Below are 20,916 nucleotides of genomic sequence, written 5' to 3' on the forward strand. Positions count from 1 at the left end.
TAAAAACTGGGGGTTTTCTGATTAAAGAAGGTGAGAATGCGAGCTCCTCACCTCTTTACTGGTCTCCCTCTCTCTCCTCTCATCCTCTGATCTACCCTGGACATGACAGCCAGAGTGATCCTTCTAAAATGCAAATCCATACATCGTGTTGCCAGATTCAGTAAATAAAAATACAGGATTCCGGTTAAATGTGAATTTCAGATAGACAATGATACATTATTTAGCATAAGTAGGGCCTGTGCAATATCTAGGACATACTAATGCTACAACTCCTGTTTGCTATTTATCTGAAATTCAAATGTAACTGGACGCCCTGTAGTTTACGGGTCCACCCTTTCCATATAGCTTTCATGGTTCCCCTTCATTCTTGGGAAAAGGCCAAGGTCTTGGGAGGGGTTTATTGGGTTCTTTACAACCTGTCCTCCATCTGACCTGTCAAGGCCCAGTATTTCTGGACAAGCCCTGTGCTGCTACTATGTCTCCCAGCCTTCAAGCCTTTGTTTAAGTTGTTTCATCAGCCTGGAAGGCCCTTCTCTATCTGAGAACCCTGTGCCTCCAGGAGGGGCCATGGCCTCTGTATTTCTACCTCCCTGGGACAAGGTAGGGGTGAGAGATTAGGTGATGAATGAAACAAGTCCAAGGCTACACAGCAAATGAGGGGCAGGTTTGCAGCAGCCACCTGGACCCATGTGACTCTCTCCCCAGGGCTCTCTGCGCCCAGCTGGCTCACATGGGCCCAGCACTGGGATCTCTCTCTCTGGGACCGTCATTCTCTACAAGCGCAATGCTCCCAGCGCACAGGGGGTTAAGCCAGCCTCGGAGATGGGAGCTGGAGCCCATGGAGTCCTTTCTGACAATAAAGCTAATGAATCCCTCCTTGCCGTTTTCTCTTGCACAATAACATTTAATCATCATTTGCACAGCAGATGAGAAGTTTGCAGCAGATGCAATTCTGCGTGAGTGGCGATTTCTGTGTGTGGGAAGCATGCCTGCTGTCCCTAGCACACCTGACAATCTGGGGCTGGGACAGGCAGCTCCCCAGAGGGGAAGTGTGTGCTCCCACGTGCCAGGGCTCTAACCCCACACACGTGTGGAGATGGGCTTCAGAGGCACGTGGCTATCTGCGTGCATGCCTGTGTGCGGAGTTTGACACACGTGGCACGGCTATGGGTGGACCATGGTGGGCCCACCTGAAGGCGCACGTGGACCAGAGGTGGTGAGGTGCCTGTGGACACGTGGTGTGGAAGTGGAGGTACATGCGTGTAGACAGGCAGACACGTGGGGGGTATATATCATGGCACGTGTGTGTGTCCTTGTGGATCCGAGCACTTGCTGGAGGACGCCTTTTAGTTAGATGCTTGTGAGCATGTATATTATGTACACACAGACCTACGGGCTCACATATGCACACACACCTATGGGCATGATGCAGCTGAATGTAGAGTTTGTACCTGATGCTTCCTGAGGCTACACATGCTTTCCTGCGCATGCATGCAAATATGCATTTGCATTGTGCACGTGTGCATGGAGCTCTGAGTTCATATGCACAGGCAGGTCCAAGGGGATAAGCATACGGGTACCAGGTACCTGCATGGGAGGGTCTGGGGACCCATGTGAGTCTGTGAACGAGTGCGTGCCTGAATGGGGAAATGTAATGGCCCGCCCGAAGGGTATTCGTGGACATGTATGTACATGCATGTAAGAGAACACAGCTATGGAAGGCACATGTCTGCTCTGTGTACAAATTTGAGTGCACACGTGAGAGGGTGTCTCTAGCACATGCATGGCATGCTGGCACGTGACCACATGGGCAGAACTGCAGGGAAACGCTCTGTGTGCATGTGTCTGCACTGTGCCCCCAGCTAGGAACATGTCTGAAGGTACACACGTGTCCGCATCACGTGCTGGTCGGAGTATGTGGGCGTGCGGGTCCACGCGGGTGCAGCGCATTGAAGCGTGAACACGCTTGCCTCCGAGTGAGGGCTGACAGGGTTACATTTTCCAAAGGCTCAGCGGCCAGTGACAGAGCTGGCCTGAGAGCGCTTGCTGGCAGGAGGTAAGTGGAGCTGCTGATTCGTGACCCGGGGGGGGGGGCAGGATGACGGCTGGCTGGCTGACGGATGCAGCACTCAGCCGCCCCCTCTGACAGCAGCCGGCTCTCTGAGCTGCCTGAAGCAGGAGGTGGGAGGTTAGTTCTTGACCTGTGTACTGGGCGCTGCCTTCCCATGCCCCTGCTGCCACGTGCAGACGCGCACACACGGGTACCTACCGGAGAGGCACCGTGCGCCCCAGCTCTGCCATCTGTCTGAACTGCCTCCCCTTCTGGCCAACCGCTCCTCTCTCCTCCCCACACTCCCCCAGAAACTCCACTCTGAATGCGAACTGTCCTGTTCTGCACAGATTCGTGGCCAGGTGGGTGTGAAACGGTCCCGGGCTTTATAAGCTTTGCGTCCCTGGGCCAGGCCCTCCCCGTCTGTGAGTACTGGGCTCCTCGTCTCTAAAACGGGGCTCCACATGGTAAACAGAGTCCGCCCTCCATGGGTCTTACCTGTTTAGTAATAATTACCTACAGGGCTTAGAAGAGCGCCTGGCATGAAGCAAGTGCCATGGAAGGGGGCTGTCATTAATATCCCCAGTTCTAAAATTCTTGGTCAATTATACATCAATTCTTGCTCATGACCCTGGATGCTCTTTTATCCTGTGCTGATGACAGTGATAGAGATGGTGACAACAAAAGGGACATTTTTTTTTTTCTTTTCATTTTCCCAGATGCCTTGAAAGGAGGGCAGACGTGGAAAAGGGAAGGCTCTTTGTTTTCTGAGCTCCTTGGTAGAGGTAGGGGTGCCCAAATAGAGCCTGGATAACACAGGGAGAGGAAAACGGAGCTCGTGGGGCAACGTGGTGGGAACCAACGTGACGGATGGCCAAAGGCTGTCTACGCCACCACGAGGCCCTTGTCTGTGACCCCAGATCATCATAAAAGCGTACAAAGCTCACGAAACGCTGGGCCTTGGCGGACACCTTGCAGAACCCAGAGAAGGGGCTGGACTCACGTATTTCACTCCTGGCTTGGTTCAGGGCCCAGTGGAGATGACAGGTGCAGTGCAGGAGCTGGAAGCAGAGGGAACCAGGGGAGCGTTACCTCTCCCCACCTCCACCTCGGGATCAGCTGCAATCCCCCAGGGAGGCTTGAGGACTCCCACGGGCTGTAGAGGACGGCGGTGGTGGAGGAACAAACTCTCCCAGGACACAGAGACTGACACCAGATACGAGCAGGCCATGTGGCCCGTGCTTCCTCTGTGTCAGGCACTGTGTGTGCTGCGGACAGTGGAGGTTCTGGGGGCCAGAGCACCCCCATTAAATCTTGGCATCTCTATTTATTAGCTGTTTGCTCTTAGGCAAGTTACTTAACTTTTTTTGTGCCTCCATTTCTCACCTATAAAATGAGGGCTACTTCATTGGGGGGATGAAGGGTTAAAGGAGTTAATTCACTTGAAGTGCTTCGAGCGTGGGAAATGCTTGGGAAGTGTCAGCCGTAATTACTGCATTTTAGCCTCAGTACAGCCCTATGGAGTAGGTGTTCTAGTGTGTGTCCTTTATGAGTAAGAAAACGGAGGTACAGAGAGGGTAAACAACGTGTCCAAAGTCACACAGCTGGAAAACAGAAGAGCTAGAGGCTCAGGAGGTGAATCTGGATGAATAAAAGTTTTTATTTCTGGCAAGATCTTTAACGCTGTGTGACCTTGAGAAAGTCATTCCCCACGTATGGGGCTTGGACAGGATGTTCAACGGTCTTTATGACTCTGTCTGTTTGTCCTTCCAGACATGCAACCTGCCTCTCATCTCCTTCTTGGCAGGTCAGAGTCAAGGCAACTGGCACATGTGGGAGGAACACAGACTTGGAATCAGAGGTCCTGTGTTGTCCCAGCTCTGTCCCCTACCAGCTGGGTGGCCAGCCAGTCACTTCACTCCTCTGGGTCTGGGCGTCAGCTTCCCTCTCTACAAGGAAGGTGGCAATACACCACCCGAGAGTTGCTGGGATTCTGTATGCAGAGTGGGGCCCACGTGGGCCAGAGAGGGGATCACTAGAATCCCCCCGGGTCCCCAAGTTATAACATCCATTTGTAGCATGAGCTACAGCAACCACAGATTAAGGCTCCAATAAGGATGATGGTCCCGAGATGCCCCATCTCGGGCCAACCACACTCACCCCGTAGCCCTCAGCGGCTGTTAGGAGACCTGTTCAAGTTGAGCAAAGCATCATTTCTTGGCCTGGCCTTCACGGTCTTTTCTCAGTCTTCCTCCAATCAGCCTTTTCTACTCACCCAGCAACCCAGCCCTGGGGACCACACGCCTCTCCCAAAGCCGCCACATGCTTCTGGCCACTCCCCCGCTCCCAGCCTTTGAGGATGCTCTTCTCTCCGCCTGGAATGCTTTGCCTGCCTGGCCATCTGGTACACCTCATACTCATTCTTCAAGATCCTGCTGGAGTCACCTCCGCTGGGAATTATTCTTTCTTCGGTATTTCCAGGACCTTATTCTGTCCATTCTGCCACCACTCTTACCCAGAGCATTGCTATTGGCTGCTTCTGGCCCCCTGCCTCCTGCCCCCACCCGGTTGGGCCCTGAGTTCCTGGAAGGCAAGGACTACTTAAACGCTCTGTGTAACCTTGAGCGGGTTACTACTCTCTGAGCCTCAGTTTCTTCACCTGTGAACCGGGGCTGACGGTATCTGAGACAATACAGGTAAAGACACTCAGGACATAGTGACTCTCTCTGGATCTGTCACAGTGGACCTTGACAAATGTGGTGGGAATGAATGACTGCTCCCTGGGAGGGTAAAAAGTAAGGCGCATGAGCATTTATTGAGCACTTTCGATGTGGCAGGAAGGCACTGAGATCAGAGCTTAACATTCGTTATCTCCCCTAAGCCTCTTAACAACTCTTTAAGGAGGGGACTCTCATTAGCCCCGTTTTACAGATGAAGAAACTGAGGCTTCAGCAGTTACGGACCTCGAGGAAGGATGCCCACCTAGTAGGAGCTAGAATTCAAAGACAGTCAATGTGAAATGAATGAATCACTTGGGGGTGAGGTGGGAGGACAAATAACCTGTACCTTACAATCAAATGGTTTTAGAGCTGGAGGCTCTGAGGGGCGACTTAGCCCTGGGGTTCTTAACTTGGGGTCCGTGGATGGGGGGACTGCTGGGTTCCCGGACCAAATAGATATGGTTCCCGCCACACCCAGTGGCTTCGGACCCCTCCACTTCCCGCCAACCCTCTCCTCTCATCCAAGTCCTGGAGTAGCCCACCTTGTCCTCTGCTGGCACCCCTGCCAGGGGTCCCACTCCAGTGTTGCCCAAGCCTCTGGAAGGCTGTCCAGTCGCTGGGAATGTCCCTCCTCCCCGCTCAGAGGAGGAGTGACACTGATGGCCCATTTTCTCCTCCCTTGGGGATGTTGGGAGAAGGGGGAGGCAGATATGCTGGGCTTCTAATAAAGACAAAGATGATAACAGCATCAAAGGCTACCATTTATTGAACACCTACTATGTGCCAGGCACTGTCCTAACCACTTGACACCTGTGAACCCTTTTTATCCTCACAACTCTTCGAGGTAGGTTCATTATTTGCCTTGTTTGACATAGAAGGAAAACTGAGGCCCAGAGAAGTGGGGTACCTTGCCCAAGGCCAGGTAGCTGGTGGGTGCCATGGCTCCACCATACACCAGCCAAGTGTCCTTAGGTCACAGCCACTTCTCTGGGTGGCTTTCTCCACCTGTTACCTGTAGGGACCCACCTCATGGTTTCTGTGACGACTCGGATGGTCTCTGCAGTGTCCCAGCACACAGTAGGCGCTTAGTAAATGAACAGCCTTTCCGTTCTTCTTAACGCTGATGGGGGTTACCTGGGGAGCGTGGGAGCATCCTCCCTCCAGGCTTCTTGTCCAAGCCAGGAGGGAGCAACGCCGCCCTAGCTCCCTGTCTAACCCCAGAGCCAGGCATTGCCCGTTCTCGTAGAAGTTTTAATGACGTTGGTCGTGATGCCCGCACCTCTGGGCGAAAGCTGCCCACCCCTCCTCCTCCAGGGGAGGGCTGCTGTCGGGGAGTGCAACCCCAACAAGTCCCCCCACCCCCGCCTTCTGGCCGCCCCGGGAAGGTAGGAGGGGTTGGGGACGGGGATGAACAGGGGACGTGCTTTGTCCTGGGGTCCAGTGGGGTCCTGGGTGACAGGGAGGGTGGGCTAGGAGGCTGGGGCCTCCTCGTCGGGGCGGTGACCAGCGTAGAGCGCGGCCAGGGGCCGGAAGCGCGGGCCCCAGCTGCTGAGAAAGGCGAAGTCCTGCTCGGAGCCCGACGAGCCGCTGTGCAGCGAGCTGAGCGAGCCGGCCGGGGAGTCCGCGCCCTCGAAGGCGTAGGTCTGGAAGGCGTCGTAGGGCGGCACCGACAGGTCCCCGTCCGCCAGCGCCACCTTGCGGCTGATGAAGTCCCTGAACACTGAGAAGTCCGGCTCCGGGCTCGGCGGCCCCTGCGGGAGCGAGTGGCGCTCCGAGGGCAGGTGGGCCTGCGGGGGGCTCCCCGCGTCCCCGCCTGGGCCCCCGCCGCCGCTTCCGTCGCCGCCCTTGAGCTCGCCGAAGTCGTAGAGGCTCCGCAGCGCCGACATGTCATAGGCCTCGGTGTCTTGCTCCCCGCCACCCTCATCGTTGTATTTGATGACATTGTCCCGCATGTCTTCGTCTTCATCGGAGCTCAGGTGGCTCTTGTGGTGGCGCCTGAGGGTGAGGATCAGCAGCACCAGAACTGTGCACGAGACAGAGGTGAGCGCATGAGGGCCAAGCCCTGCCCAGGGCAGTCGGGGGAACACCCCGCCCCTCCTCCCCAGCAGAGCCGGTTCAGCCTAAACGCTCATGCAAGATTCCTAGATTTCTGTGCAAAAACAGCTTTCTCACAGTCTGGGAACTGAGATGGCTATCTGGATAGGTAGTGAGCTACCCATCTTGAGAGGTGTGCAAATCAAGACTACACCACTACTGAGGGTGGGGTGGGGACAGAGAGCAGTGTTAAGAGATTTCACGGGTGTGGAGGGTGGGACCCAGTCTCTGAGGTCTCCCTCCTCAACTCTGTGAAGAGATACAACCCTGTGAGGTTCCTAGGTGCTGAGGGGTGGAACAGGGGCAGCTGAGGTCTGGGGGGGAATGAAATGTGGCTGACCCTGACCTTTCACTCTCTCCCTCCTCTGCCCACTCCAGAAACCCTGAGCGCCCTGTCAGCCCGTTGAGTCTCAGGTCAAGCCATTTCCTGCAGGAGCCCTTCCCTGAGAGCTTCAGGCCAGGCTCAGGACCATCCCCTCCAAGCTCCCCTCCAAGCTCATCCCCTCTCCATCACCCTGGTTCGGTCCCTGGACGAGAGGCATCAAGCATCTCCTGGAAACTGGTTAGAAACACAAACTCTAAGGTCTCGCCCTAGATCTCCTGGGTGGGGGCCCAGCAGTCTGCTTCCGTAAGGCCTCCAGGTGATGCACAGGCAGCTTAAGTTGGAAAGCCACGACTCCGTCATAGCCCAGACCTTACTGCGTTACCATGTTGGTCTCGCCTCACCCCAAAACCCATGCTGCGAACCACCCTTGAGGACCTGGGGAATGTTCCCCCTGGGTGCGGCCTGGCACGCAGCAAGCACGAGAACCACGCTTGTTGAATGAATGAGTGAATGAAGATCAGGATGCAGACCTGAGTGATGCAAGGATGAGCGAATGAATGACTCATCCTTTCTTGGCTCCCTTGCCTTCCAGGGCTCCGCCTTCTCTTCCTCCTCCCACCTCACTGATAACCGGTCCTCAAGCTTCTTTTTTGTGGCATTTGGAAGTTCCTGGGCTAGAGGTCAAATCGGAGCTGCAGCTGCTAGCCTATGTCACAGCCACAATGACACCGGATCCAAGCTACAGCTGGCCACAATGCTGGATCCTTAACCCACTGAGTGAGGCCAGGGATTGACCACACATCCTCCCAGAGACAACACTGGGTCTTTAACCTACTGAGCCGTAACAGGAACTCCCCAGTTCTCAGCCTTCTAAGCAAGCATCTCCTCTCCTCTCTGACTTCCTGCCATCAGATGTCTCAAGACTCAGTCCTGGGTCCTGTATCCACACGCCCTCTCTTGGCATGTTCCTTGTCTCGAGGCTTTCAGTTCCATTTAGAGACTGACAAACGCCATACTGCAGCCTCCAGCCTGGACTTCTCCCCTGAAACCTAGATTGTACATCCAATTTCCTCCCCCAACAAGTCCTCGGGGTTGACTGGGAGCCCTGCAACCTTAACATGTCCAAATTCGAAATAATAATCTCTCCCCCTTCCTACCCGCAGTCTCCCCATCTCAGCGATGGCAACCCCAACTTGCCAGGTACTCAGGGCTTCTTGTCTCTTTCATTCACTGATGAATCTCAGTGCCTAGAATAACTTAGCACATGGAGGAATGCGCTTGGAAGGATAAATAAGGAATCCATGAGCAAATGAGAGAATTAGATAGATAGGCAGGTAGAAGGATGGACAGACACATGCTGGCTGTCATGTCAGCTAGACTCTTCCTGCTGCTCCCAACAGCTCGGGCCAGGCCAGTGGCCAGAACCAGCTGCAAGGGCCATGGGGCAGGGTGCTGGCTCACGACCTAACAAGGTGGCTCACGACAGGGAAGGAGGTGGGATCCGGGGACAGGTCGGAGGGAGGGAAGGTGTCAGGAGAGAAGTGGGAAAAATGGATGGACAGCTTCCGGAGCTGGAGGCCGGGAGCTGCGGAGGGGGATGCCCGTGAGAGCAGATGGTGGGGAGCTCGGGCGGCGGGCGACAGATGTGCCAGGCCTGATCAGCGATTCCGCCCGTCACCTTTAGAGCACTGATGTGCACTTTCTTCGTTTGTGGGCAATTAGGCAGAAATTTGTTTGCACTGCCTCGGAAAATGAAACTGCTGTAAAGTGCACCCTCTGGAAAAAGGGTTTCTGAGCCATGGGCTGGTGGGGGGGGAGAGGCGTGGCTCCCAGCTGGGAGGAGGCTGCGGTGGGGGGGGGGCTCTGCAGAGACTGAAGAGGTCCCGGGGAGGCAGGGCGGGGGGTGTGGGGGTGAGGGGGGGCAGCGAGGTGAATCTCCCAGGAAACTGAGCAAACCCAGGATCTGCGAGGCAGCCCTGCCTTGAGTTCCTCCAGCCCAGACTGTTCCCGGAAGTCCAGCAGTCAGGACCGAGTGAGGCCGTCCCCGCTTCAATGGCCGGAGGTGGCACTATGGCCACCTGAATCCAGTTTAGCTCCTGAACCTTGACTGAGCCATAACAGGAATGCCCCAGTTCTTAGCCTTCTAAGCAAGCATCTCCTCTCCTCTCCGACTTCCTGCCATCACTGAGTGAAGAACTGGGGACACTGTGGGGGGTTCAACTGGCTGCTGGTGCACCTGATACCAGAGTAGATTGTGCCCCCTCCCCAAATGTCCTCAGATTTTACCCCACGGCCCCAGGGTTTTATCCCTGGTTTAGATTCAGAGCAGGTGGGGGAGTTAAAGGAGCAGGGAACACAGGGCAAAAAGACCTGATTTCAAGTCAGAAGACTAACCGGGTCCCCTTTAGCGAGCCACCCCACCTCCCTGAGCCTTAGTTTCCTCATCTGAAAAATGGGGGTGATCTATCTGGCTGAATATTGTGAGGTTCACAAGAGCCTTTTTACTAAAAGCACTATGTACAGAACACAATAGGACAATAGACGTGAGAGGATTTCTTTTTGCGTCTTTGGCTGCCCCTCGGCGTGTGGAGTTCCCGGGCCAGGGATCAGATCCGAGCTACAGTTGCAACCTATGCTGCAGCTGCTGCAACGCCAGATCCTTAACCCACTGTGTCAGGCCAGGCCAGGGATCGAACCCACGTCCCAGAGCCCCCAAGAGGCCGTTGGTCCTGTTGTGCCACAGTGGGAACTCTGACATGAGAGAACTTTTAAAAATATTCTTGGCTTTTGGAGTTCCCGTTGTGACTCAGTGGTGAATGAATCCGACTAGGAACCATGAGGTTGCAGGTTCTATCCCTGGCCTTGGGGTTAAGGATCTGGTGTTGCCATGAGCTGTAGTGTAGGTTGCAGCCACGGCTCGGATCCTGCGTTGCTGTGGCTGTGGTGTAGGCCAGTGGCCACAGCTCCGATTAGACCCCTAGCCTGGGAACCTCCATATGCCGCAGGTGTGGTCCTAGAAAACACACACACACACACACATATTCTTGGCTTTTAAAAATTAGGGAGAGTTTGGGCCAGGGAGAGGGTGAGCCAGCACGAATTTAGTCTCAGCTGGGGGCTGACTCCTCCTGGGGCTGCTCTGAGGATGCTTCTTACTTCTTGCAGGAGCTGCATGTTCGAATGTGGGAGAAGAGTCAGGGAATCTCCTTGCCGGGAGAGGGAAAGTGAGACTCGACGGGGCCCACTCGGGGAGGAAATGCGGGGCCCGAGGACGGGGGGCCGATTGGCCCGGGGGTGGGGCTGGGGGGCACTGGCTCTTGGCCGACTCACCAACCAGGATGAGGACACAGACCAAGAGGGCGATGAGGGCACCCGGGCTGAGGGAGGCGGCCATGACGAAGGCCGTGGTGTTGCAGGACTGGATGGCACCGGAGCTGTCGCAGCCGCAGATGCGGATGGTGAGTGTGCCCGTGCTGCTCAGCGTGGGCGGCCCGCTGTCCACCACCAGGATGGGCAGGAAGAACACGTCCTGCTCCTGCCGGTTGAAGCCCAGGTGCTGCGTGTGCACCGCGGCCGTGTTGTCTGTGCCGGGGGGAAAGGGAGTGGCGTGAGACTCGGGGTCAGCCTCCCCCGCCGCCTCCCCATTCCTCCCAGCCTCTGCCTCCCTCTACTCCCAGCTCCTGCCTCCCAGCTGACCCATAGGCCTACTCCCTGATCTCCCCACATTCTGTTCCTGGCTGTCCCCCAATTCTTCCCCCAGCTGCCTGAAGAGCTTGTCCCCAGCCATAGAGCCCACAATTCTGTCCTTAGCTGTCCTAAGATTCTATTCCCAGCTGTCTCAAAATTCCATTTTCAGCTCGTCCAAGGTTTTGTCCCCAGCTGTGCCAAGGTCCTGTCCCCAGCTCTTCCAAGATTCTGTCCCCAGCTGGGCCAAGGTCTTGTCCCCAGCTATTCCAAGATTCTGTCCCCAGCTGGGCCAAGGTCTTGTCCCTGGCTATGTCATTTTTTTTTTGGTCATTTGTCTCAACAGCATTTTTGCTGTTATTGTTCCACATTCCACCCCAGCCACCCAATGCACACTGGCCCTGGCGTCCTACGGCCCTTGAGTTGTGGCTTGCTGGGCCTGGACAAGTTCTGGGTCATCAGAGAAGACTGGGCAGTCGGGCTGGCACCTGCCTTTGGCCTGAGGGAACTCCGTGCCAGGAGTCTAAGAGTTGAGACTGGAGGGCTGGGGGTGTGGCCCCTGGATCCCGAAGAGGAGACCCTAGAACACAAACCTCTTATCTCCCCCACCTCTTTCATTTTTTTGGCCACACCCACAGCATACAGAAATTCCCAAGCCAGGGGTCGCATCTGAGCTGCTGCTCTGACCTAGGCCACAGCTGCGGCAACACCGGATCCCTAACCCACTGAGCGAGGCCAGGGATGGAACCCGCATCCTCACAGAGACAACGTCGGGTCCTTAACCTGCTGAGCCACAATGGGAACTCCCCCAGCTCTTTCCTTTGGATGCTTGTGGCCTGAGGACAGTGACCTCACACGAGTCATACTCGTCTCGTGCTTCAGCCTGGTGCTGGGCGTGCCAGTGAGGACTGGGGGTGGTGGGGTCTGAACATGCCTGGGTGGAAATAAAACACAGGCTGAGGTGTAGGTGCGTCCACCTTCCCTGCCCTTCCACCTCCTCCGCACTTCTGTTGGGGTCAGGCTATCCCTGGCCCTCCATCCTTTTGGTGGCTGCCAGCGTGGTGGTCCAGAGGTGCTCAGAGCCCAGCTGGCTGCTGCCCACCGCCCCTCGCAGCCAGCTTCACAGCAGGGGCCCTATTTCCTGCTGGGGGCCCAAGCCTACCTCCTGAGTCCTTCTCTCTGCCCCCCACAGTGTTCAGGCTGGTCTCTCTGGCCTCCGACTTTGGCAGCCTGGACCTCTTCCCCAGCCCCAAGTGAATGCAGCCTCTTCCCCGCAGTCCCCAGCTCAGTGCGCCTGGCCTGGCCTTCCCCATCACGGACATAATACAAGAGAAAGAACCCTTGGATGGGCCGACTTGTGACCTTGGGTACATCTGTGAAGGGCACCAGCGGTCCAGCTAAGACAAGATCAGTCATGGGTTAAAGCTCACGTGATGGACATGGGACGTATAACTGTGTTATTCCTTCTCCTTTCACACATACTTGAAATTTTCCACTAAATGTGACGAACTCAAGCAGAGTCCATCATTTACTAGCTCGGGAAACTCGCTCAGCTTCTCTGGACCTCGGTCTCCTCGCCTGTCACTGAGGAAAAGAGCATCACGTGACGTGAGGATTAAATCATGTAATTCGCACATAACTCTTAGGAGAGTTCCCGACACGCAGAAATCCTACCTGAACGCCGGGTGCTCCTTTTTTCCTGCTCCACCCCCCACGTGCTCACCCTGTGCCCGCGCTCTGTCTGGGCTGCCCTGCCTTTCTTTATTCGCCGAGTTCCCGCTGGCTGGAACACCCTCTCCACCTGGCCTGGGCAAATTCCTCATCTGTCATGCTCTGGCTAAATGTCACCTCCTTTCTGTGGCCTCCTTTCTCTGCTTCCCTGGGAAGGAAGGATTTATGGCTCCCTCCTGCCTGCTCTGACGATGCAGGTGCCATGCACACTTCTGTCACAGCCCTTGTCACACTGTGTTAAGGCAGCGAGTGTCTGTCTCCTCCCTGGCACGGAGCCCGCCTTGAAGAAGGGTGCGCGAATGAACCATATCTTTTAGGGTAACTGGTGGTCCTGGGTCAGCCCCTGGAGCTCTTTTGACCTCTAGCCCACCTGTCAAAGGGTGAGTCGACTCCAGCTGTGACAACATCTGCCCTCCCCTGGGAAAGAAAGGCTCGAGAACACGATGAGGAAAAGGAGGAATGGTGGGGGCTCCTCACTGCTTGCATACTTTTTATGCTTCAAGGACCGGGTGGATGCTTTAAATACGCAGTAACTGTTTCATTCTCACCACCATCAAGAATTGTGACGTCATTTCCATTTTATATATGTGGAAGTTGAGGCTCAGAGAGAAGGGATTTGTCTGGATTTCATCCTGTGAATTGGTGGCATAGTTACTTTTTCCATCCATCCGTCCATCCCCATCAAATCTTTGTTGAGTCACCCCTATGTGCTCGGCACCTGCCATAGCATCAGGGGGAAAATAATGAAGAGCTAAATCAACCATAGTCCTGGATCCTGCCTTTTATTCTAATGTGAGAGACAAATGTTAATCAAATGAACCCACAATCTAGTCTACGATGACAGACTCTGGTGAGTTCTAAGAAGAAAGGTAGAGGAGTTCCCATCGTAGCTCAGTGGTTAATGAATCCAACTAGGAACCATGAGGTTGCGGGTTAGATCCCTTGCCTCGCTCAGTGGGTTAAGGATCTGGTGTTGCCATGAGCTGTGGTGTACCACGCAGATGGGGCTCGGATCCACGTTGCTGTGGCTCTGGCCCAGGCCGGCAGCTACAGCTCTTATTAGACCCCTAGCCCGGGAACCTCCCTATGCCTAGGATGTGGCCCTAGAAAATGCAAAAAGACAAAAAAAAAAAAAAAAGAGTATGGGAGTTCCCACTGTGGCTCAGTGGAAATGAATCCCACTAGTATCCATGAGGATGCAGGTTTGATCCCTGGCTTTGCTCAGTGGGTTAAGGATCTGGTGACGCCATGAGCTGTGGTGTGCAGGTCACAGATGTGGCTTGGATCCTGGGTTGCTGTGGTTGTGGTATAGGCTGGCAGCTATAGCTCCGATTCAACCCCTAGCTTGGGAACTTCCATATGCTGTGGGCGCGGCCCTAAAAAGCAAAAATACATAAATAAACAAATAAATAAAAATACAAGAGTGGATGTGGAAGACCAGTTTGGAAGCTCTTGTGTGTTTTAGATGTGAATTAATAGTGGTAGTGGAGGCACAGAGAAACAGACAGATTTGAAAAATGAGTAGCTGGCTCTGGCTCAGCCTCAAATTCCCAAGCAAGAATAGAGGAGAGGAGAGGAGATGTTTGTTTCTCAGGGTTGCTGTCTTTGGCCATGGAGCCATATGTTTCGAGAGCTCTGGTCCCTGCCGCTCTTTCGCCCCCCCAGGAAGAAATCCCTGAGCACCAGCTCTCTACCCCTTCACTGCCCTCCTGGGCAGCAGCTGGCTTCATGTGGGGAAGCCACTGGTCACCCCAGACCCCCACGCCACCCTTCTAGGCAGGATCTGCGCCCAGCACTGCATCCATCCATCTGGCCTGACATCCATCAGTGTCAATCCCTGGCTGCAAAAGCAATATTTATAAATCACGTTTCCAAACTGGCTACAAATTTGTACAAAGAAACAGATGGGTTGGGGTAGCCGTTTGTCAACCGGGATATTTATGTGGCAAGGAGGAGGGGGCTTGGCACACTGTGGGGAGGGGCTGGGGGACTGGAGAAGCTCCTCCCTGGCTGTGCTGACATCAGCATGCTGCTGCCACCCTCGCTCCCAGGGCTAGTATCAGGTGGTCATACTGGATGGGAGCCCTGGTGGCCAAGCCAGCCCCACCCCCACACTGGGCAGACTCTCAGGCCCCTTGGGTTGGAAAGATCTGTGAACTTGGCGAGGTCAAGTCCAGGCTACTCGTGTCTGCTGGCCCAGTTCAGGATAGCAATGCAATAACGCACAGGCAGGGCAATACCAGCAGTTGTTAAAGTTGTTAAAATATTGAATGACTTCTGAAAAGCTTTAAACAGCTTGGACTCTGAGTCCCCTGAGTCCTTCCCTGCTGCCTCAGCTGCTCCCCCAAGTACAGCCCCAACTTTAACACAATGAAGCCACTCAGGGGTTACAGACAGCCTGGCACGGCAAAGCCTCTAGCGTCTTAATCCAGATTATGTACAATCAGTATCCTTTCTCATTAGTTATCTGAACTACAATGGTTGTTTAAAAAATTTCTTTTTGTGGCTGCACCCGTGGCATGCAGAAGTTCCCCGGGCCAGGGGTCGAACCCAAGCCACAGCAGTGACAATGAGCCATAGCAGTAACAATGCTGAATCCTTAACCATTAGGCCACCAGGGAACTCCAAATATTTTTAATGTGACTCCTGGAAATACAGATGGGTCTGGCTTCAGAGGCCACTGAGGGAAGGGGTGTCAAGGTCTTGGGGGGGGGGAATCCCAGACCTGTCCCAGGATCAGAAGGAACCCACATGACCTGGCTCCTGGTAACCACTGATTACCTCTCCTCCGGTCCTGTGCTCACTCACCCCAACCAGGCAGCTCTCAGACACCCAGGACTGCTCCCACCTCAGGGCCTTTGCACGTGATGTTTCTTGCACTTGGGTCATTCTTTGTCCAATTATCTACATGGCTCACTCTCTCTCTTCCTTTAGATCCCTGTCACTACTGATTCCTTCCAAGAGAACTTCCTAAACCACCTTATTTCAAATAGTTTCTCCTCTTACCTTGCTTTATTCCTTCCTATTTTGTCTTTTTTTTTTTTTTTTTTTGGAATAACTAGAATATGCCAGGTATCCAGAGTCTAGCACCGAACAGAACAAGGTCGAGACTCTCGTGAAGTTTGCATTACTCCTCCCCAACCCCAGCCACTTATCATCCTCATCCTATTATTTGTTTAGTTTCCCTTCCCTAGAATGTCAGCTCCACGGGGGCAGGGATTTTTTCTTAGGCAAAGCTGCATTTTCAGGACCTGGCATAGTGCCTGACATATAGGCTGTATTTCAATACATGCTGAATAAAGATTGCTGAATGGGAGTTCCTGCTGTGGTGCAGTTGGATCGGCAGCATCTCTGCAGTGCTAGGACGCGGGTTCGATGCTTGGCCTGGCACAGTGGGTTAAAGGAGCTGGTGTTGCTGCAGCTGTGGCATAGGTTGCAACTGCAGCTTGGATCTGATCTCTGGCCCAGGAACTCCATATGCCATGGGGTAGCCAAAAAAGAAAAAGACCCCCCCGCCGCCGCCCCGTCCCCCACTCTACTCCTTGAAGGTTCAGACTGCACCTTCTTGCTGCTGGGAGTGGTGGGGGGGACTTGAGGGGAGGGTCTCACAATGGGATCAGCTCAGGCTGGGCGGGGCAGTTTGCTTTCCAGGGAGCAAGTTAAGACAGCAAGCACACTGGATCTGAGACAGGGGTGGGTTTGAATTCCAGCCTCACCACTGACTCCCTATGACACTGGGAGGGTCCCTTATCCTCTTAGAGTCTCTTCACCTGGAAAATGGGCCAAGGGGTAAGAAAACCACCTCCCAGGGTGACCATGAGGATGAAGAGAAACTTTTCCTTTTTACAGCTGAACCTGAGGCATATGGAGTTTCCTGGCCTAGGGGTCAACTCTGAGCTGCAGCTGCTGGCCTACACCACAGCCACAGCCACATCAGATCCGAGCTGCATTTGCGACCTACACAGCAGCTTGCGGCAACGCGGGATCCTCAACCCACTGAACAAGGCCAGGGACTGAACCCATATCCTCACAGAGACTATGCTGAGTTCTTAACCCACTGCGTCACAATGGGAACTCCAGATAAAGCACTTTATAAACGGAAGGGTGTGTGCACATGGCTTATTCCAATGTCCACTTAAATCAGCGGCTCTTTCCACACTGGATGCTGGGCCCCTTAGGCCCCGCGTGGACCCTCTCTGGGTCTCTCCATCTACCATCCTCTACCCCCTCCACTCCGCCAACCCACCTCTGGGTCTGGCCCGGACTTTCTGTGCCATCTTGGACCCACCACTGGCCCTCTGGGTGCCTCTATGAGAAGGGGGCGGGGAAGCTAGGCCCCTGGCCCCTCTTTCCATGGATCCTAGGATTTGGTGGTTCACGGGTAACTCACCTTGGATGTCGAGCAGAGAGAAATGAGGGTTGCTGGGAGCTTCAGGCACCAGGCGGAAATAGAAGCGGTGCCCACCCTGGGGCTCGTCTCTGTCCACCACACTGATGGTCTGGATGAGCTGAAGGGTGAAGAGGGGGTAGGGAGCTGATGCAAGGCTGAGCCCGCTCTGGGCTGGAGTAGAGGGTACCCTGGCAGCAACCCCCAGCCCCCAGCCCCTCAGTGGTACCTGGCCTGGCTTGGCATCCTCACACACGGCTGCTTCGTAGGGTGTGGCCAGCTCAGGGGGATTGTCGTTCACATCCAGGATTCGGATCCTTAGGGATGCCCGGGAGAGCTGGGCATGATTGTCTGAAATGAGACCACAGGAATAGGGTGGGTGGGTGAGACCCAGACAAGCCCCTCATCTACCGCTAGGACAAGATCAGGCAGTGGGGTCACACTGAGAGAGCTGTGCATGGACCAAGCTCATACTAGGACCAGGACGGAGGACAACTGGCTAAGTGGGTCATTATCACCATAACTGTCACCACCACCACTGTCATCATCACCATAACTGTCACCACCACTGTCGTCATCACCATCACCATAACTGTCACCACCACCACTGTCATCGTCACCATAACTGTCACCACCACTGTCGTCATCACCATAACTGTCACCACCACTGTCATCATCACCATAACTATCACCACCACCACTGTCATCATCACCATAACTGTCACCACCACTGCCATCATCACCATAACTGTCACCACCACTGTCGTCATCACCACCATTAGATCATCACTCTAACCATCACCATTACTGTTACCACTGGCACCGTCACAACCTCCACCACCAAAATCACCAGTACCCCCCATCACCACCTCCACCGTCACCTTTGACCACTCCCACCACCAAACCATTACCACTACCACCATTAGCACAGTCACCTCTACCAACCTGTTATTAGTGCCACCATCGCCATCCTCACGACTCTCACCGTCACTGCCGTCACCACTCCTCTGTCACCATCACCCTTAGGTCCTCACTTCCATCGCCGTTAGAATCCCAGCCGCCGCCACCACCCTGTTCATTAGCGCGACCTTCCTCATCCCCGCCATCATCACACCCTCCCCACGCTTACTACCATCACCCCACCCTCACCACCAATCATTCACAATCTCCACCACCTCTGCCACAAGTGCCAGGACCAGCCCCACCGGCACTAGCGTGACCCCCGCCATCATCAGCCATGTCACTAGCACATCAGCCTCACTCCCACCTCCAACAACGCTACACTCAACATTGCCACTTTTCTCCCATCCGCATGGAGAGCAGAGAATTCTCCTGGGGGTCCCTACGCATTATTTCAGGGAGCCTTGCAGAGAGCTTGTGGTTTGGTACAATTTCTATCCCCAAATTACATAAACTAAAACATGGCAAAGGTTAAGGAACTGGTGAGCTGGCAACAGACATCTCAAAGGTCTGCTCTTTTCAGACGCAGTCCCAAGAGGGCAAGAAGAGTCCCACTGGAGGTGGGTCTTGACCAGGATCCTCAGCAAGACCACCAAGTCTCCACCCCTCCAACTATGATGTCTCTGAGGTCACTCACTGCCTCTGTCGTATTAGTTCCTGGGTCCCCGGCACTGTGGAAGGTGGCACAGAATAGGGTCTAACAGACCTACTACTGAAGGAGTGTAATGAAGCCTGGAAACATTTGGAAGAGGCTTGAATTTGGGGCATGGCTCTGTCCCCGACAGAGTGTTTGACCTTGGATAAGACTTTTCCCTCCCTGAGATCAGTTTCCACACCTGGAAAATGAACAGAGCATACAGAGTAAGGGCTCGGGAACCAAGTGGTTCCAATCTCAACTCTGTACTCTCAGTAGCTGTGTGGTCCACGCCAGGTCACTGGACCTCTCTGTGCCTTGGTTTTCTTGCCTGCAAAACGAGGCTAGCAGTAATGGGTTGGTTAAGAGAACAGATTGAGTTGATATCTGCAAAGCACTTAAAACTGCCTATGCAACACACAGCAAGTGCTAGATAAGGATTTCCTTGAAGGCTCCTTTCAGCAATGACATTAAGTGACGCTGGGCTTGTTGGGTCTAGGCTGCAGTGACCCAGCCTGGCCTCTCTCAGAAGCACCCTGACTGCTGGCCCTTTATAGCAGCCCCCCTGCCCCCCTGCCCGAGACCTCAGTGCTCACTGGTGCCCCATCCTTGGCTATCTTAGCCATGAGTTCATTACCAACTCGTTCTACCCGCCAGTAAAATCAAGGACATCCCCCGGGGGAGGGGAAACAACTCCCTTCCAAGCAGACTTGATGGCAGGGTCTCTGGCCCAGCTGGCAAGGAGCTATTTGGGGGGCAGCCTGAAAGCTTCCAGGCAGCCAGGAACCCCTTGCATTTGGGGAGGAAGTGGGGGCTGGTTGGCTGCCTCTTCCTCTGAACTTGGGGGGCCCCCTGGACACCCACGGCAGCTGCTCCTGTGTTGATAAAGAGGGACGTGGAGATGGGGAGGCAGGTGAGGCCACCTCCTGGGGGGATCAGGGAAAGGAAGGGGGAGCCCTTAATTAACTCAGACCCCGACTCCTCTGTGGAGCTCCCCTTAGCCTGGGGGCGCCTTATCTTCTCGGCTCACCCAGATCTGCTGCTTCAGTGATTAGAGGGGGCTTTTCTGGGGGCGGGAGACAGGAGTCGTGACTGGGAATGCTGGGTGAGCTGTTATTTTTAAGAGCAGGTTTTTTAGCTGGGGAGCTTAAACAGCCAGCCAGTGGGTGCTTTCGGAGGAGGGGGTGGGGGAGGGCTGCTGCCAGGAACAGGCACCTCTCTCTCTGCATTGAGGGACAGGGAGGGTAGAGGGTCAGCCAGGGCCCCATCCCCTGCGGTGGGGGTGGGGGGGCACAGGGGCCGGAGGGAGAGACAGGATCCTTCGGGGGCAAAGGGAGGTCTCAGAGTGGAGCAAAGTCCTCAGTGGGCAGACACCTTGCTGGAGGGCTGGGGCCACCGCTGGTGAGACCCCCACGATTGTAACTTTCCCTGGGTTCTGCTGGGCCTCTCCTACCACTCCCCCCTCCATATAATCCACATATGACATGGCCTAAGTTTAAGGTGTAAAATGCAACGTTTCAATACACATAGATATTTCCGAACGTTTATCACAATACAATTAGTTAGTGCATCCTTACCTTACCTAGCTCTCGTCTTGTCCTAACACCTCCTTTCAAATGTCACTTCTTGGGAAAGCCCTGAGTCCTTCGGCACGAGTGAGGGTCTCAGATCTAAGATGTGGGGCAGCCGAGAGATGAGCCTCGACGTTGCCAAAGTTGCCACCTACAGAGCTTATCCCAGAGACCCCTGAACCGGGGGCTGGCCTGGAGCCCCCGAGCTCGTGGACCAGCCCCGAGTCAGCATCCGGGGCTCCTGACATCATGGTGGTCTCCGGCGTGGTGTGGCGCATTAAAATCACCTGCAAAGCCTTTAAAACGTACTGGTGCCCAAGGCTTGGTCATGGATAGGTTTTTAACAGCCCCAGGTGAATCTGATATGCGGTAAGTGTTGCCAACTGCTGCCCTGGGGTGACTGGCAGGTGCTGCGGGGGGTCCAACCTGACATCTCGCCTCTGATTGGCTTCCTCCAAAACTCCTCTTGAGCACAGTTAGCATCATTTGTAATACTTGCTAATAAGGCATAATTTAGCACCACAAATGTTTCTGGTATAAAACAAGAAATCCACCAATTAATTAAGCTTCATCTCTGTGCAGGACTTTCCAATTTATAACAAACTTTCTTATCTACGACCTCATTTGAGCCTCAAAACAACCTGTAAAGGATGTCTTCTTAAACCCATTTTGTAGATGGAGAAACGGAGGCACCCCCAAACCGGCAAGGCTTTGTACAAAGTCACAGGCGGGTTGGTGGTGGAGCTGGGGTTGGGTCCTA

General features: G+C 54.6%; 1 protein-coding gene across 3 annotated transcripts in view; it reads right to left on the reverse strand.

Moving 5' to 3' along the window:
* Positions 1 to 5,518: 5,518 nt before the first annotated feature.
* CDH22 (cadherin 22) overlaps positions 5,519 to 20,916 on the reverse strand; it is a 131,987-nt gene continuing 116,589 nt past the window's right edge. For 2 of the 3 annotated variants that reach the window (XM_085004074.1, XM_021077733.2), the window contains 4 exons: positions 17,221 to 17,342; positions 16,995 to 17,112; positions 10,520 to 10,771; positions 5,519 to 6,793 (listed from right to left, as the gene is read on the reverse strand). In XM_085004074.1, coding sequence (XP_084860200.1) covers positions 6,240 to 6,793; positions 10,520 to 10,771; positions 16,995 to 17,112; positions 17,221 to 17,342 — 1,046 coding nt within the window. In that variant the 3' untranslated portion in view covers positions 5,519 to 6,239. Of the gene's footprint in view, positions 6,794 to 10,519; positions 10,772 to 16,994; positions 17,113 to 17,220; positions 17,343 to 20,916 lie in introns of those variants that run through there. The other variant, XR_014832457.1, reaches the window with a different exon arrangement.

Source organism: Sus scrofa, chromosome 17 (genome assembly GCF_054392235.1).
Source record: "Sus scrofa isolate SSC_HxYL_T2T_F1_AM1 chromosome 17, Sscrofa_HxYL_maternal_Yorkshire_Landrace_v2.0, whole genome shotgun sequence".
Taxonomy (NCBI): Eukaryota; Metazoa; Chordata; class Mammalia; order Artiodactyla; family Suidae; genus Sus; species Sus scrofa.